The sequence below is a fragment of the Hypanus sabinus genome, chromosome 1, assembly GCF_030144855.1.
Source record: "Hypanus sabinus isolate sHypSab1 chromosome 1, sHypSab1.hap1, whole genome shotgun sequence".
Classification (NCBI taxonomy): Eukaryota; Metazoa; Chordata; class Chondrichthyes; order Myliobatiformes; family Dasyatidae; genus Hypanus; species Hypanus sabinus.
Genome location: NC_082706.1, coordinates 10,831,919 through 10,848,629, shown reverse-complemented (window position 1 = coordinate 10,848,629; position 16,711 = coordinate 10,831,919). Strand labels below are relative to the sequence as shown.

Below are 16,711 nucleotides of genomic sequence, written 5' to 3'. Positions count from 1 at the left end.
AACAACTTATTGCCCTCTTCTGTGCCTATTGTCTTGTTTGCTATTTACTGTAATGCCTGCACTGTTTCATGCACTTTATGCAGTCCTGTGTAGGTCTGTAGTCTAGTGTAGTTTTTGTGTTGTTTTACATAGTTCAGCGTAGTTTTTGTACTGTTTCATGTAGCACCATGGTCCTGAAAAACGTTGTCCTGTTTTTACTATGTACTGTACCAGCAGTTGTGGTCAAAATGACAATAAAAAGTGACTTGAATTGACTTGACTTGACAATATTTATTGCTTATTTATTCATTATTATTATTATTTCTTTTTTTTTCTTTTTGTATTTGCACAGTTTGTTGACTTTTGCACACTGGTTGTTCTGCCCAGTTGGCGTGGTCTTTCATCAATTCTATTGTGGTTATTGGATTTACTGAGTAAGCCCACAAGAAAATGAATCTCATGTTTATTTACAGTGAAATATTTGTTCTTTAATTTACTTTGAATTGAACTTTGAGGAGCCACCTTCCTGAGTAATTGTGAGTGCAAGAGCTACCACATGGAAATGACCTCGAACAGCCCAATGAGTCTCAGAAGTGCATAATCTCACAAAGCAAAAGATTGGTACAACACCATTGACCGAGATGAGGACAGTTGGTCAGATGCTAAGCATAAGTGGAAAGTTTTAGGGAATTAGGAGTGACAGATCTGGGCAGGAGATCTCAGGATTTTCCAACTTCAACAGTTAAAGTCATCAATATTATCTATGTGAGTGGAAACTGAATTATAACAAAGAAGTATAGACAGACAACATATTTTTTTTTCCCTGGGTTGAAATGCCTGATACCAGAAGGCATGCATTTAAGGTTAGAGGGGTGAGTTCAAAGGAGATGTGTAGAGCAAGTTTTGTGCATGGAGTGGGTGGGTGCCTGGGTGCTGGTAGAGGCAAATACATTAGGGACTTTTAGATAGGCGTATGATGTGCAGGAAATAGGATATTGCGTAGGCAGAAGGGATTATATTAGTTGGCTATTTGATTCCTAATTTAATTGGTTCATTGTGGGCCAAAGGGCCTGGTTGTATTGTTCTATGTCATATGTTCTCTAAACAAACCATGAAATCTTGATTTTAATATGGAAACATTCCAATGACTTACAGGCTTTTCGGCCCATAATGTTGTGCCAAACTTTTAATCTACTCTGAGGTCAATCTAACCTTTCCCTTCTACTTTTAGACTCCATTTTACTTTCATCCTGATGCCCATCTAAGTGTTTCTCAAATGTCCTTAATGTATCTGCCTCTAACATCACCTTTGGCAGCACCTTCCACGCACCCAGCACTCTCCGTGTTAAAAATAAACAACCTGCCTCTGATATCCACCCCCCCCCCCCCGCTCTACTTTCCTCCAACCATTAAATTATGGCCCCTGGTATTTGCCATTTCTGTTCTTGGGGATGGGGGGAGGAGGCCTTTTCTGTATTTCGAGTCCTGATGCAATTCTTGTAATAAGTCTAAAGGGAAAATTTACTATTTTTATGTACTTTAAAATTTTCAAATCAGTAATGTGATGAACTATTCTGCACGCTGTTTGGCAACGGGTTTGAAAGAGTTAAATGATCAGTTGCCATTTCAGCTCAGAAGGGGATGCTGATTCATTTAAATACATCTTGCTTAAAGCGGTGTAGCTCTCCGCAACAGCAGGTGTTGTGTTGGCAGGGTTGCATTATTTTCCGATGTCTTGCATGCGAGACCATTTGATCATGTCAAGCCAGCGGAAGCCTCCGACTGTCACTGATGGTAGGAACCATTTTACACAGGGGAGCGGCAGAACTGTTTTGCAGAACGTGCTCCGCTCTGGGGCCACGGGCCAACACGGCACACAGCACAGTCTTTCAGCTGTTCAAATCTCTATCTAAATCCCTCTGTGGTGCTAGTTGTTCAGCAGCACGAAGGAATCAGTTTAACTTTCCGTAATCTCCTCTGCTCGCGGTGGCTCCTCCCGCTCCACTAATTTTCTGTCAAACGTTGAACTTGCGGAAGGAAGTGAGCATGTGTCAACTTGAGCAGAGACTGAGAGAGAGAGAGAGAAAAAAAGTAGTTTGTTAGAAACTAGGGCAGAATAGAAAAGTCTGTACTGACTGACTGAGGCCACCCATCTCCCATACGCAGCCCCTGCGGACAGCAACACTGGCAAACTCGTTAAGGAACTGGCTTCATTCAGGGGCTATGACACAAGGGAAGTCCGACGGGTGAGTTTACAAACTTTACTTCAAAACTAATCGAATCAGTTTTAGCAAAAGCGAGGCCTGCTTTTGGTAAAGGTGGTGGGTGTTTTAGAAAGACTCGTCTTAAACACATTTTGTAGAGCCTTCGTTAAGGACAACAAAGCACCTCTCGCCCAACTCCCCGTGGACTGAACACAGATGATGCTGGATGTAAAAACAGCGTTAATTTTTGTTCCATTAAAGTTGACTTATTGGAAACAGACAGGAGTTCCCCAGAGCATTTCTCACCAAGGATGTGGATTTGATTTTTTGAGACAGGTGGTCTCTATGCACAGGTGTCATATCAGAAGGCAATGTGCTGTATCTTCTATGGGCTGCCATGTTTCCCTGTATAACGCAGGGATTCAAGATCTGAAATAAGGATTTATCACTCAAGTACTTCTCAAACGCATTTAAGTTATATTCTTAATACTGTAATTTATTGGAGCTCTATTGTAATCTTAGTTGCTCTTAACAATAATATAACTAAATTTGGGATAGAATATTGCTAATCCAAATAGTTTCTGATGAGCGTTCTTTTTAAGACCTGATGAACATTATTATGAATTAATAGTTAATAATTGTCACATGACAATAATTCAATTTCTGCCTGCATGTCTTGATTAAAAGTCTTCTGTGTTTCTTAAAATTTCTAGTATCTTCACTCTTCACTCAGAGGGTCATGAGAGTGGGGAATGAGCTACCAGCACAAATGATGCATGTGAGCTTGATTTCAATGTTTAAGCGAAGTTTGGATAGGTATATGGAGGGTAGGGGTATGGAGGGCTATGGTCCTGGTGCAGCTCGAAGGGAATAGGCAGTTCAAATGGTTTCTGCGTGGATTAGATAGACCAAAGAGCCTGTTTCTGAGCTGCACTTTTCTATGACGAAAATTTTTTTGGTTTTACTATCAAACTGAAAACCACATTAGATCAGGCATTGATTAATGTTTTGACACAATAATTAGAAGGGGCCATCGTAAAGTAACTTTACACTTCAATTATTCCTCTGACAGATCAAATATGACTGTTACAGTTATGGACATCATCTTTGTATTTCCTGCTGGATTGAACTAAACTAAATGTGGTGAAACTGAACTTCCAAGTGCTAAACCAACTTGTTTTGGTGTTAATGGTGGTGCTGAATCAGTGTACAGAAATGGAGGTTGCCCTCAGCAGGAAGAGAATTGCATCTTGTTGAAACCAAACAAGTGCATGTATTATGGTGTAGGCTGAAAATCAGTCACCCTACAATCTCCTGAATCACCCCAAATCATTTCACTAGTAATTTTATAACATATTCTGTATCATTTACAAAAGGGTGTGATTTCAGATCTATTTTATGTTTGGGCAAAAGGCTTTATTATAGTTGTAGTGATACAATTTCCTCCCTTGTTAGAAGTACTCACTGAAAACAAACAGGACCTCAGCTATGACAACTTTCATTAGCCCTGGATTCTAAAATGAGTAGGTCTACATAATCAGTCAAATAAGCTGCGTATTTTACTTCTAAAGCGAGTTACAAGATCAACAAAGGCCGTAAATACCCTTTTTTTCATCGAGTCTTAAAAAAATTCTGAAACTTGACATACTTTGATTCACAACATTCTATTTCAAATTTACAATTGTTATTATGAAGATTGCAATATAACTCCAATAAATGACAGTATTAAGAATATAAATATTAGTTGTAAATATAAAGAAACAACTAAAAGTTCAAAGTAAATTGTAATGTTAAAGTGTATATATGTCACCACATACAACCCTGATATTCTTTTTCCTACAGGCATACTCAGCAAATCTATAGAATAAAACTATAACAAGAGCAATGAAATATCAACCAAAGTGCAGAAAACAACAAGCTGTGCAAATGCAGATATAAGTAAATAGCAGTAAAAATGAGATAGTGAGATAATGAGATAAAGGGTCCTAAAAGTGAGATCATTGGTTGTGGGAACATCTCAGTGGATGGGCAAGTGAGTATAGTTATCCCCTTTTGATCAAGAACCTGTTGGTTGAGGGGTAGGAATAATAAAAAGAATAATTCTTGAAATAAAAGTTAAGGGAATTTTTCAATAGAGGTTCTTGAACATATTAGAACTTTGGAGGTGACAAAAAATGAAAGGCTGTTCTACGGATGTATTGAATTAGTAACAAGGAGATATAGCTATCGCTAAATAAAGGGGTAATTTAGGAGACTTTGTTCAAGGAGGACAGAATGTTTCATCGCAAAATACGATTGAAGCAGAGACTGATGTCACTTGAACAAATACTAGATAAATATTTGAAAAGAATGAATACAGAAGGACAAGGGGAAAGGTCAGGGGAACAATGAGAACAATTTTGTGCTTCAATTTCTATGAAAAAGATTCTTTTAAGTAATTACTATAGGAAATTTGTGATTCTCTAGACATTTGAGCATTCCATGTTGTAATTTTAAAAAATTCTTCCTACATTTGTACTTTTAATTTACAATTTTACATTGTAACTTAAAAATATAACTTTTAAGTTACATTTAAAAGTTAACAACTTTTAACTTTTAAATGTACAAGTTTACATTGCCTAACACTGTAATCTCTGTACTTATTAAAATTAATGCTTCCCAACAGAATGTCCACAAGACAAGGTCAAATAATAGCAAAATGATTTATGATTTAAATTTAATAATTAGGGTCCAACTTTGCCCCTCTGTGGTCTGTATTTGAATTTCTTAGCTGAGCATTTATTTTAATTTTTTTTATTTATTGAGATACAGTGTGGAGTAGCCCCTTCTGGCCCTTCAAGCTGCAGAGCCCAGCAATCCCCCGATTTAATCCTAGCCTAATCATGGGACAACTTGCAATGACTAAGTAACCTACTGACCAGTACTTCTTTGGACTGTGGGAGGAAACTGGAACACCCAGAGGAAACCCACACAGCCACGGGGAGAATGCAGAAACTTCTTTCAGACAGCGGTGGGAATTGAACCCGGGTTACCTGTACTGTAAAGCGATGTTCCACCCCTACTATTAATGATTCATTAAAAATGCCATCAGGCAAATGGAAGTATTTACCATTGATTCAAGATTGCTTTTCATTCTTCAGTACTTGAGTGTAACAAAGTGGTTGTTACTCTGGTTCTGATGCAGGATAAACAACCACAATAGGAGTAAAGAATACAATAAATGTAGATATAAAAGCAATCCAATGAAACACAATATATGAGTAACACCTGAGGCGGCATGTTAACATAATGGTTAACACAGTACTGTGCAGTACCACTGACCCAAGTTCAATTCCCGCCACTGCCCGTAAGGAGTTTGTACGCTCTCCCAGCAACCATGTGGCTTTCCTCTGGGTGCTTCAGTTGCCCCCCACATTCCAAAAACAGAATGGTTGGTAGGTTATTTGGTCGATGTAAATCATACCGTGATTAGGCTAGGGTTAAATCGGGTGATTGCTGGGAGATGCAACTCAAAGGACTGGAAGGATGTATTCTGCGCTGTATCTCAATAAATAAATATGTATGGACTGATTGTATGTGCATAAAGATGATAGGATGTAGTGGTGGTGGGATTAGTTAATAGGTGGAGGTGTTGATCTGCCTCTTTTACAATTGAAATTCCAAAGTACTTCATAGACTGTTGACTGTTCAGACCATGAAAAGGTATATAAATGCAAGTTACTTTTCAAAAGTAAAATTTTTTTTTAGTTATTTCTTTAAAGGCAGTATTGATCCTCACATCTCTGTACAAGCTGGAGCATGCCCAAGTTTATTCTGCAGTTATCATACGTTAATTCATAAATTAAAACGTTTTTACTTCTTCTACTGCTGATAGTGAGAGAGGTCAGAGGAGAATGGCCAGACAGGTTCAAGCTGACAGGAAGGTGTCAGTTACAGAAGATCACGCCAGGTTCCACTCCTATACCAAATAACTTAGCCACTAAGTGTATATTCAATTAGATTCACTAGGAACTCATTCACAGTTGAAAGTAAATTTTATTATCAAAGTAAATATCTCACTGTATACAATCTTGAGATTCATATTCCTGTGGGCATACTCAGCAAATCTATAGAATAGTAACTATAACAGGATCAATGAAAGATCAAATGGAGTGCAGAAGACAATGAACTGTGCAAATGCAAATATAAATAAATAGCAATAAGTAATGAGAACAAGAAATAATAAGATAAAGAGACCTTAAAGTGAGACCATTGGTTCTGGGAACATCTCAATGGAGGGGCAAGTAAGTGTAGTTATTCCCTTTTGTTCAAGGACCTGATGGTTGAGGGGTAGTAACTGTTCTTGGACTTGGTGGTGGTGAGTCCTGAGGCTGTGGTACCTTCTCCCTGATGGCAGCAGCGAGAAAAGAGTATGGCCTGGGTAGTGAGGATCTCTGATGCTGAATTCAGTTTTCCTCTGACAAATTTCATGTAGATGTGCTCAATGGTTGGGAGGGCTTTAGCCGTAATGTACTGGCCCTCTACCTTTTGTGGTGTAATCCATTCAAAGGCATTGGTATTTCCATAGCAGACCATGATGCAGCCAGTCAATTATCTCTCCATTTCACATCTATAAAAGTTTGTCAGTTACTTCGATGTCATTCTGAACCTCGGCAGATTCCTAAGGAAGTAGAGGCGCTGCTGTGCTTTCTTCACAATTGCACTTACATACTAGGTTCAAGACAGGTCTTCTGAAATAGTAACACCCAATCTGATATTTGCCCCTTTTTGTTTCCCTCTTCCTATAGACCTCATTCTAGAAAATGACCAAAACTTCAAAGTACACGATTTCTTTGTAATGTTTATGCAACCATAGTTCAAGATAAGTTGGAACATCTACCAAAGATTTTGCAATGACTTAAATTATGACTTTTTCACAGGTCACCATGGCAAATAGCTGACTGTATCTTTACGGACTCCATTGAAATCAACAGCAGACCCTTTGTAACTTCCCTTTGATAACTGAAGATGGATCATTTTGACTTCCTGACTAACATGGAACAAATATCATCCACAAAAGATTTAGGCAGTACAGAAGGTGATGACAACATTGAAGAAGACAATGGCACTAGTGCACAAAATCTAGCTCCTCTGAATTGTGACAGCTCTGAGTTAATACAGTTTTCAGAGTCAAGGACAGAAGACAGCGGGACCCTCATTGAAACAAACCTTTTTCAGATCTCGGCCAATTCAGTTAATGAAATGGATCCGGGTGCCAACAGTTTTGTGGAGGATCTTGCTGATGATCTTGGTGATCGTAATGTTATTACAGAAAACCCTTTCTTAAGCTTTGATTTAGAAACCAAAAGTACGTTTGCCCAGAGTGAGAATTCAGATATAGGACCAGTTGAAAAGTGTATCAGTGAACTAACAGACAATGAGCTTTTCAAGGATTTGGAAGACAAATTAGACACTTCTAATCGATCTGAAAGCACAAGTTCATTTGAAAGTAATGGATCTACACCATGGGTACAAGCTGTATTACTGACCAAAAACACCAATGATGCAGGGAACTGTGCTGAGGAAAGTACTGACAGTCTTTTTAATCATTCAGATTCAATGACTACTGATAGCCCGGGTTCATCAGAGCCCTTAACACCCTCTGTCAATGAAGAAACTGATGAGGAATTGTTGAGGGATAAATCTGAGGAGTTACCCCAGGTTTCTGATACAGCCGCATCTCCTGACGAAGTTATTATTGACCCATCAGATGTTGTTTTTTTACAAGAGGATGTGTGGCATCAGAACAAAGCGTTTATTCCTATTTCAACCACAGATGTTGCCACAACTGAGGAGGCATTGGATAAGAAGTGTGACCCAGATCCAGTGGTAATCACAAAGAACTGTGAGCCAATTAGCGGTGAAATGGAAATTGAAGCAGCTGAAGAAGTTAACACAGAAAATTGCTATGTGATAAACACACAGGATGCAGTATCTACTCTACCCTCATACATTCCTTCAGTGCACAAGGAGCTGGTGGGATGGAATAACCAACAGATGGAGAGTGAGGTAATGGAATCTCTTTTTAATCAAAGGGGGAATGATGGAGATTGACCACTGACTTCCATCTACATCCCTTCTGGAGAGTATTATCCCTCAGTTCCATATTATTTAATATGGAAGATGATTAAGTATCAACTATTGTATTTAATATTTCAGTCAGAAGAATGAGGGGTGGCATAATTGATACCTATTAAATGCTGAAAGGTCTTGATAGAGTGGATGTGGAGAGGAAGTCTCCTATGCTGGGAGAGTCTTAAGATCAGAGGATCTTAAGATCAGTCTCAGAATAGAAGGGCGTTCTTTTAGAATGGAGATGAGGAGGAATTTCTTTAGCCAGAAAGTGACAAATCTCTAGAATTCATTGCCACAGGCAGCTGTAGAGTCCAAGTCTTTATGAATATGTAAAGCAGAGGTTTGATAGATTCTTGATCGGTCAAGACCTGAAGGGATATGGAGAGAAGGCAGCAGACTGAGGCTGAGTGGAACAATGAATCAGCCATTATGGTGGAGCAGACTCGACTCGATGGGCCAAATAGCTTAATTCTGCTTCTGTACCTTGTGGTTTTATGGTATTGATAGCCCCAGATATCAGGTGATATTGGTCATTATACACAAGTTTTGAAGTATTGTTGAAGTTTGCAGATTGCAGGCAAGGAAAAAGATAAAAACATTCAGAGTCCAGAGCAAGATTATGGGAAGAATCCCAGGGATAAAAGGGTTAACAGATGAAGAGCATTTGATGGCTCTGGGCCTTGATCCGCTCGAGTTTAGAAGAATTAGAAGGGATCTCATTGAAATCCATCGAATATTGAAAGGCCTAGATAGAGTGAACATTGAGAGGATGTTTCCGATAGTCGGGGACTCTAGGACTAGAGGGCACAGCCTCAGAATAAAAGGGCATCTCTTTAGAACAGAGGTGAGAAGGAATTTCTTTAGCCAAAGGGTGGTGAATCTGTGGAATTCATTGCCACAAATGGCTGTGGAGGCCAAGTCATTGGTTATATTTATTGAGGAGATTGATAGGTTATTGATTAGTAAAGATATCAAAGGTTACAGGGAGAAGGAAAGAGAATGAGTTTGAGATGGTTAATAAATCAGCCATGATGGAATGGTGAAGCAGACTAGATGGGCTGAATGGTCTGATTCTGCTTCTATGTTTTCTGGTATAATGAAAGCCCATCTACTGTAACAAACTTAAGAAATTTTTGGAGTCTAAGCTGACAAGAATGTGTTAAAACTTTGATTTACAATGTAGTAGCTCTCCTCTGGTGTTGAATACAGTAAGTCGGTGAATAATAGTTGGAGGAAAATTATGTTTGGTAAAAGGAGCAGAGACTTGCAGATGTTTAAATACATCTCCCTTTAAAGTGGTAGGTCAGAATTTCCACTGTTGGATTTAGGATTAAATAATGTGACTGAAAATTATCCTCTGCCGGAAGCAGGGGCAGGTGAGGTGGGCTGGCTATGCCAGGGGCCACTGCTGGGTTTAATGCACAATGCATCTGTTATATTGCAGTAATATAAAATTGCTGTTGGCGTCCGGCAGCCATACGATTGGTGCTGTAAGCATACTTCACTGTAGTTTGGTGCTGGTTTTACTGGGTTCAGGTGCACCAACCCATCAGTGCTGGGCTTTGATGAAGAACATTTGATGGCTCTGGGCCTTGATCTGCTGGACTTTGACCGCACCTTAGTTGTTCTACTAGTATTTGACAATGTCATTTTAGAAAGTAACTTCCCAATATCCTGTTTATAGCCAGTAACTCGAGCAATTAATTTCTGCCAGAAGCATATTGAGCCCATCATATTGTGAAAACGGGCATTTTTCTTACATCAGCAGCTTCTTTTTTGTTATCTGCAGTACAAATTCCCCTTAAATAAAACAGACCTGTTATAAACACATGGGTAAGATTCTTCCCTTTAGGGAAATACCAAGCTGTCCAGTCCCTGTGGGTATATTCATTGCACTGGGTTTTACAAATATACTCATAGTGATCTTTTGAAATACTCAAGTCACCCCTTTTAGCGCCAACAATCATTCCACGGTCAGAGTCGCTTAGATCACACTTCTTTCCCATTCTGCTGGTGGAACACAGCAGGCCAGGCAGCATCTATAAAGGAGAAGCACTGTCGACGTTTCGGACCGAGACCCCTTTCCTGACGAGGAGTCTCGGCCCGAAACGGCGACGGTACTTCTCCTTATAGATGCTGCCTGGCCTGCTGTGCTCCACCAGCATTTTGTGTGTGTTGTTTGAATTTCCAGCATCTGCAGATTTCCTCGTGTTTGCTCTTTCCCATTCTGATGTCTGGTCTAATCAATGACTAGACCTCTTGACCATATCTGCATTTTTTATGCATTGAGTTATTGATTGGCTGATTAGATATTTATAGGGGTACAGGTGTACCAAAAGAAGTGTACACTTGTTCAGTTGAGTGTATATTCAAGTGTACACTTGTTCAGTTGAGTGTATATTCAACTGAACATGTAAATAATGAATCAAATTTTAAACAGCAAATGTACCCAGCTTGGACACAAATCATAACATGCTTGAATTTTGGACGTTGCTGCATGTTTTACTGACATCCAATTGCAGGAAAGATTTTAGATTTACTGACCAATACCCAAGCCACTCAACCTGAGCTCTTGTTAGTAAAGTTGTCTGTTGTTTTCTTCATCAATAATAATTCAGAAAGAAAACTTTTTTTTAAGTTAAAACAAACATTCTAATCAGCTCATCTCTTAGTAAATTTGACCGATTAATCGAGCAGGTCTAGTTGAATTCATGTTCAGAGCAGGTTCCATTTTGTAGTATTCTAACCACACTGCTAATGTTCGATTCTTTACTTCCTCAAGTCTTCAGTTCTTATTTTCTCATTTCTCATCAAACCAGTCAAAAGCATAATGAAGAAAGGGTTGCAGGAAATGATTGAGAAAAGAGATGCCGTGGTGAATCTACATCAATATAAAACCACAGATGGATTACTGTTCTAGTCTCTGCATAATAGGAAGGATGTTGAGATGTTATCGAGAACACAGAGCAGATTTAATACCATGAAAATGTAAATGCAAGGAGACTTGAAACACTGGTGGTGATCGTCATTCTGCGGAGAATATAAGGCATTTTAAATTATGAAACATTAAGGAGGAAGTATTTTGAAATTAGGTGGTGGGTGTTAGAAACTGGCTGGTGAGATTAAGGGATATAGAGCTGGGATGCCCAGCCACGAAATCCTACCGTCAACCAAGGGGTCCATGTACCCTAGGTTGGGAGCTACTTATCTAGAATAAATAAATGCTTAGTGGCCACTTTATTAGGTACCTCCTGTTCATGGTCTTCTGCTGCTGTAGCTCATCCACTTCGAGGTTCGACGTGCTGTGCATGCAGAGATGCTCTTCTGCACATCACTGTTGTAATATGTGGTTGTTCAAGTTACTCTCACCTTCCTGTCAGCTTGAACCAGTCTGGTAATTCTCCTCTGACCCCTCTCGTTACTAACAAGATGTTTTTGCCCACAGAACTGCCACTTTTTTTTTTGCTTCTTGCACCATTCTCTGTAAACTCTAGAGACTGTTGTGCATGAATATCTCAGGAGATCAGCAGTTTCTGAGATAATGCAAACCTGTCCATCTGTTACCAACAATCATTCCACAGTCAACATCATTTAAATCACATTTAAGATTGCATCTTAAAAGATTGAGAGGTGATGAATGCAATGTAGTTGAATGAGAGATATTTAAGGGTAGACCAGACTGTTTGGGGAAAAAAAATGATGTAGTGTGTAGATGAGATAGGGTGAATAAAGGGAGACAGAATTAAGTCATCAGTTTGTAACACAATGACCTGTTTATGATAATTAAATGTTACAGAGAAATCCATGTTGCATATAAACTTTCATGAGAATACATTAAAACATTTTGCGAAAAGGCAATGGACACAAAATGCTGGAGGAACACAGCATTACAGGCAGCATCTATGGAGAGGAATAAACAGTCAATGTTTTGGGCTGAGGCCCCTTCTCAGGACTGAAAGGGCAGAAGGAAGAGGTGGAGGGAGGGAAAGGAGTACAAGCTGGTAGAGGACAGGTGAGACCAGATGAGGGGGCAAGGTGGGTGGAGAAAGATATTTGCAAAAGCCACCTCATGGCCAACTTGAGGGTCCTTGTACCCGGGATGATAGTCACAATTACAAATTACATTTTTATAATATTTTTTAAATCTTGCAAACCTGCTTAACAGATGTGATATATTAATTTAAGTTCTTACATCTTACATTGTCTGCTTTTCAAAGGGGATTGAAAAGCACAAGCAACACACACAAAATGCTGGAAGAACTCAGCAGGCCAGGCAGCATCTATGAAAAAGAGTATAGTCCCTTTGAAGGGTCTAGGTCTGAAATGTCGACTGCTTACTCTTTTCCATAGGTGCTGCCTGGCCTGCTCAGTTCCTCCAAAATGTGGTGTGTGTTGCTTGGATTTCCAGTATCTGCAGATTTTCTCTTGTTTGTGATTGAAACGGAGATAGATGCAAGAAAATTTTCAAGTTACTGAATATCCTTTGGAGCACAGTAAAGTCAGTCATCGAGAATATGGCACAGCAAAACTGAATGACCGTGCAAGAAGAGGACTAGTGAGGGAGGCCACTTTGAGACGTATGACAACTCTGGAGGAGTTACAAGCTTCAGTGGCTGAGATGGGAGAGACTGCACAAACAACGACTGTTGCCCAGGTGCTTCACCAGTCACAGCTTTATGGGAGAGTAGGAAAGAGAAAGCCACTGTTGGAAAAAAGCTCACATGAAATCTTGGCTAGAGTTTGCCAGAGGGCCTATGGGAGACTCTGAAATCAGCTGGATGAAGATTCTATGGTCTGATGAAACTAAAATTGAGCTTTTTGCCCATCAGCCTAAACACTGCACATTATCAAAAACACACCATCCCTACCATGAAGCATGGTGGTGGCTACTTCATGAATGGCGGAGCAGACTTGATGGGCCAGACGGCCTGATTCTGCTCCTATGTCGTTTGGTTTTATGCTGTGGGAATGCTTCACTACAGCAGGCCTTGGAAGGCTTGTGAAGGTAGAGGGTAAAATAAATGCAGCAAAATACAGTGAAGTCTGCAAAAGAACTGCGACTTGGGAGAAGATTTGTTTCCCAGCAATACAATGACCCCAATAAAAAAGCCAAAGCTAAACAGAAATAGCTTAAAAACAACAAAGTTAATATCCTGGAGTGGCCAAGTCAGAGCCCAGACCTGAATCCAATTGGGAATTTGTGGCTGGACTTGAAAAGGGCTGTTCAGTCACAATCTCCATGTAGTCTGATAGAGCTTGAGCAGTTTTGTAAAGAAGAATGGAGAAAAATTCCAGTGTCCAGATGTGCTAAGCTGATAGAGACATGTCCACACAGACTCAAGGTGCATCTACTAAATACTGACTTGAAGTATGGACACAGTCGGGATTGAACTATGATGTAGCAGGCATATAATAAGACCATAAGACAGGAGCAGAATTAGGCAATTGGGCCGATCGAGTATGCTCTACCATTCAATCATGGCTGAACCTTTTATCCCCTCCTCAACCCCACTCTTCAGACTTCTCCTCCTAACCTTCGATGTCATGTCCAATCAAGAACCAATCAAGCTCTGCCTTAAAAACACCCAACGACATGCCTCACCTCTGCCTCTGGTAATAAATTCCACAAATTCACCACCCTCTGACTAAAGAAATTTCTTCGCATCTCTGTTTTAAATGGATGCCCCTCTATCCTGAGACTGTGCCCTCTTGTCCTAGGCTCCCCCACCACGGAAACATCTTTTCCACATCTACTCTGTCTAGGCCTTTCAACATTTGAAAGGTTTCAATGAGATCCCCCCTCATCTTTCTAAATCCCAGTGAGTACAGACCCAGAGTCATCAAATGTTACTCGTATGATAACCCTTTCATTCCTTGTGAACCTCCTCTGAATCCTTTCCAATGCCAGTACATCTTTTCTTAGATGAACCCAAAACCATTCACAGTACTAAGGTGAGGCCTAACCAGGGCCTTATAAAGCCTCAGCATCACATCCCTGCTCTTGTATTCTAGTCCTCTTGAAATGAATGCTATTTGCCTTCCTCACCACCGACTTTACCTGCAAGTTAACCTTTAGGGTGTTGTGTACAAGGACTCCCAAGTCTGTTTGCATCTCAAGTTTTTGGATTTTCTCCCCATTTAGAAAATAGTCTGTACATTTACTTCTACCACCAAAATGTATGACCACGCATTTTCCAAGATCGTATTTCATTTGCCATTCTCTTGCCCATTCTTCTAATCTGTCAAAGTCCTTCTGCAGGTGACTTGTTTCCTCAGCACTACCTGCCTCTCCACCAATCTTCATATCATCTGCACACCTGTAGACAGCTGTAGAGGTCAGGTCATTGGATATATTTGAAATGGAGGTTGGTGGGCTCTTGATTAGTAATGGTGTCAAAAGTTATGGGAAGAAGGCAGGAGAGTGGAGCTGATAGTAAAGTAAATCAGCCATGATCAAATGGTGGAATAGGCTCGATGGGCTGAATGGCTTAATTCTGCTCCCTTGTCTTATGGTTTATATATATATGATTTGGATAAAACGTGGATAGTAATTTCATAGATGAGATGAAGATTGGTGACTTTGTGGATAGTGTTTAAGATTGCCAAAGGATACAGTGGGAAGTAGATCTGTTGCAAATATGGGAAGATAAATGGCAGATGCAGTTTAACCCGGCCTAGTTTGAGGTGTTGCAATATGGGAGATGAAATATCAAAGGACAGTACTCTGAAAATGGCAGGACCTTTAACAATGTTTATCTACTGAGGAATCTTGGGTTCATAGCTCTTTAAAAGTGGCCATACAGGCTGAGTGTGATTAAAAAGGCATATGGTATGCTTGCCTTTATCAGTCAAGGCACTGAGCTCAAGAATCAGGAAGTTGCAGTTTTAAAATTCTAGTTATGCTGCATCTGGAGCGTTGCATTCAATTCTGGTTACCTTGTTATAGGAAGGATGTGGAGGCTTAGTGTAGATACAGGAGATGTTTACCAGAAAGCTGCCAGGGTATAGAGTACGACAGCAGAGAAACAGGCTCTTCAACCCATCTAGTCTGTTATAGCCTGAGTTTCTGATTAGCCTCAAGTACCCGCACCCGGACCAAACCCTTGCATACCTCTTTCATTCAAACTTCTCTTAAATGTTACAATTGATCCCACATCTACCACTTCCCCATCAGCTCATTCCACACTCTCGCCACCCTTTGATTAAAGAAGCTCCCCCTGTGTTCCCCTTAAATATTTCACTTTGCACCCTAAATCTATAAGTCCAAGCTCTAGTCTCATCCAGCCTGAGGGTGTAAAGCCTATATGCATGCATTCACCCTATCTAAACTTCTCATAATTTCATATACCTCAATATGAGATCTACCCTTATGCTCCTGTGAAAAAGCCTAACCTATTCAGCCTATGACTCAGATACAATTGATCCTGCCGACATCTGTGTATATTTTCTCTTCACTCTTCAAAGCTTTTTGATATCTTTCCTGTAGGTAGGTGACCAGGACCGCACACCATACTCTAAATTTGGCCTCACCAATGTCTCATGCAATTTCAACATACATCCCAACTCCTGTACTTAGTGCCCTGATTTATGAAGGTCAATGTGCCAAAAGCTCTTTATATGACCATGATATCACTTTCAAGGAATTATGGATCTGTATTCCCAGGTCCTTTTGATCTACCACATACCTCAGAACAATACCATTCACTGTATAAGTTTTACCCTGGTTTGTCCTCTTAAGTGAAAAACCTCAGACTTCTGCATTCAATTCCATCTGCCATTTTTCAGTTCATTTTTCTTGCTGGTCCAGATCATTTTGCAGACTTTGATAGCCATCCCCTCTGTCCATCACACACCCAATCATGGTGTTATCTGCAAATTTGCTGATCCAGTTCATCACATTAGTATAGTAACTGTTCTTGAACCTGGTGGTGTGAGTCCTAAGGCTCTTGTACCTTCTACCTGATGGTAGCATTGAGAAAAGAGCATGACCTGGTTGGTGGGGACCTCTGATGATGGATGTGCTGCTTTCCTACGACAACGTTTCATGTAGATACCCTCAATGGCTGGGAGGGCATTTACCGTGGCATACTGAGCCCAATCTACTATCTTTTATAGGATTTTCCATTCAAACACATTGGTGTTCCCATACCAGGCCGTGATGCAGCCAGTCAATACACACTCCACTACACATCTATAGAAGTCTGTCAAAGTTTTTGATGTCGTGCCAGACTCCTAAGGAAGTAGAGGTGAAAGAATAGGCAAAACCTCGCCTGGAAAAACCATTATCCTGATCTAATTCAACCAAAACTACTTTTTTAAACCAATTTAGGGGGAAAAAAGCTGTGCTAAGCTTAGAATGTTGTCATTGTGAAAGGTGGGTTTGAAAGAATTTAAGTGATTACATCATTATGATT

The 16,711-nt window shown here is 40.0% G+C and overlaps 1 protein-coding gene and 1 long non-coding RNA gene across 3 annotated transcripts in view; one reads left to right on the top strand and one right to left on the bottom strand.

The window, feature by feature from the left end:
* The window catches only part of LOC132391344 (uncharacterized), a 126,801-nt gene that overhangs the window by 47,090 nt on the left and 63,000 nt on the right, over nt 1-16,711 (bottom strand). The window contains exon 5 of one of the 2 annotated variants that reach the window (XR_009511177.1): nt 1,935-2,046. The exons of the other annotated variant lie outside the window; for it this stretch is intronic. This is a non-coding gene — a long non-coding RNA (uncharacterized LOC132391344). Of the gene's footprint in view, nt 1-1,934; nt 2,047-16,711 lie in introns of those variants that run through there. 2 annotated transcript variants of the gene reach the window in all.
* The window catches only part of LOC132391339 (uncharacterized), a 77,252-nt gene continuing 62,566 nt past the window's right edge, over nt 2,026-16,711 (top strand). Inside the window, exons 1-2 of the mRNA XM_059964395.1 lie at nt 2,026-2,225; nt 7,103-8,231. Of these exons, the coding sequence (XP_059820378.1) occupies nt 7,191-8,231 (1,041 nt within the window). The 5' untranslated portion in view covers nt 2,026-2,225; nt 7,103-7,190. The remainder of the gene's footprint in view (nt 2,226-7,102; nt 8,232-16,711) is intronic.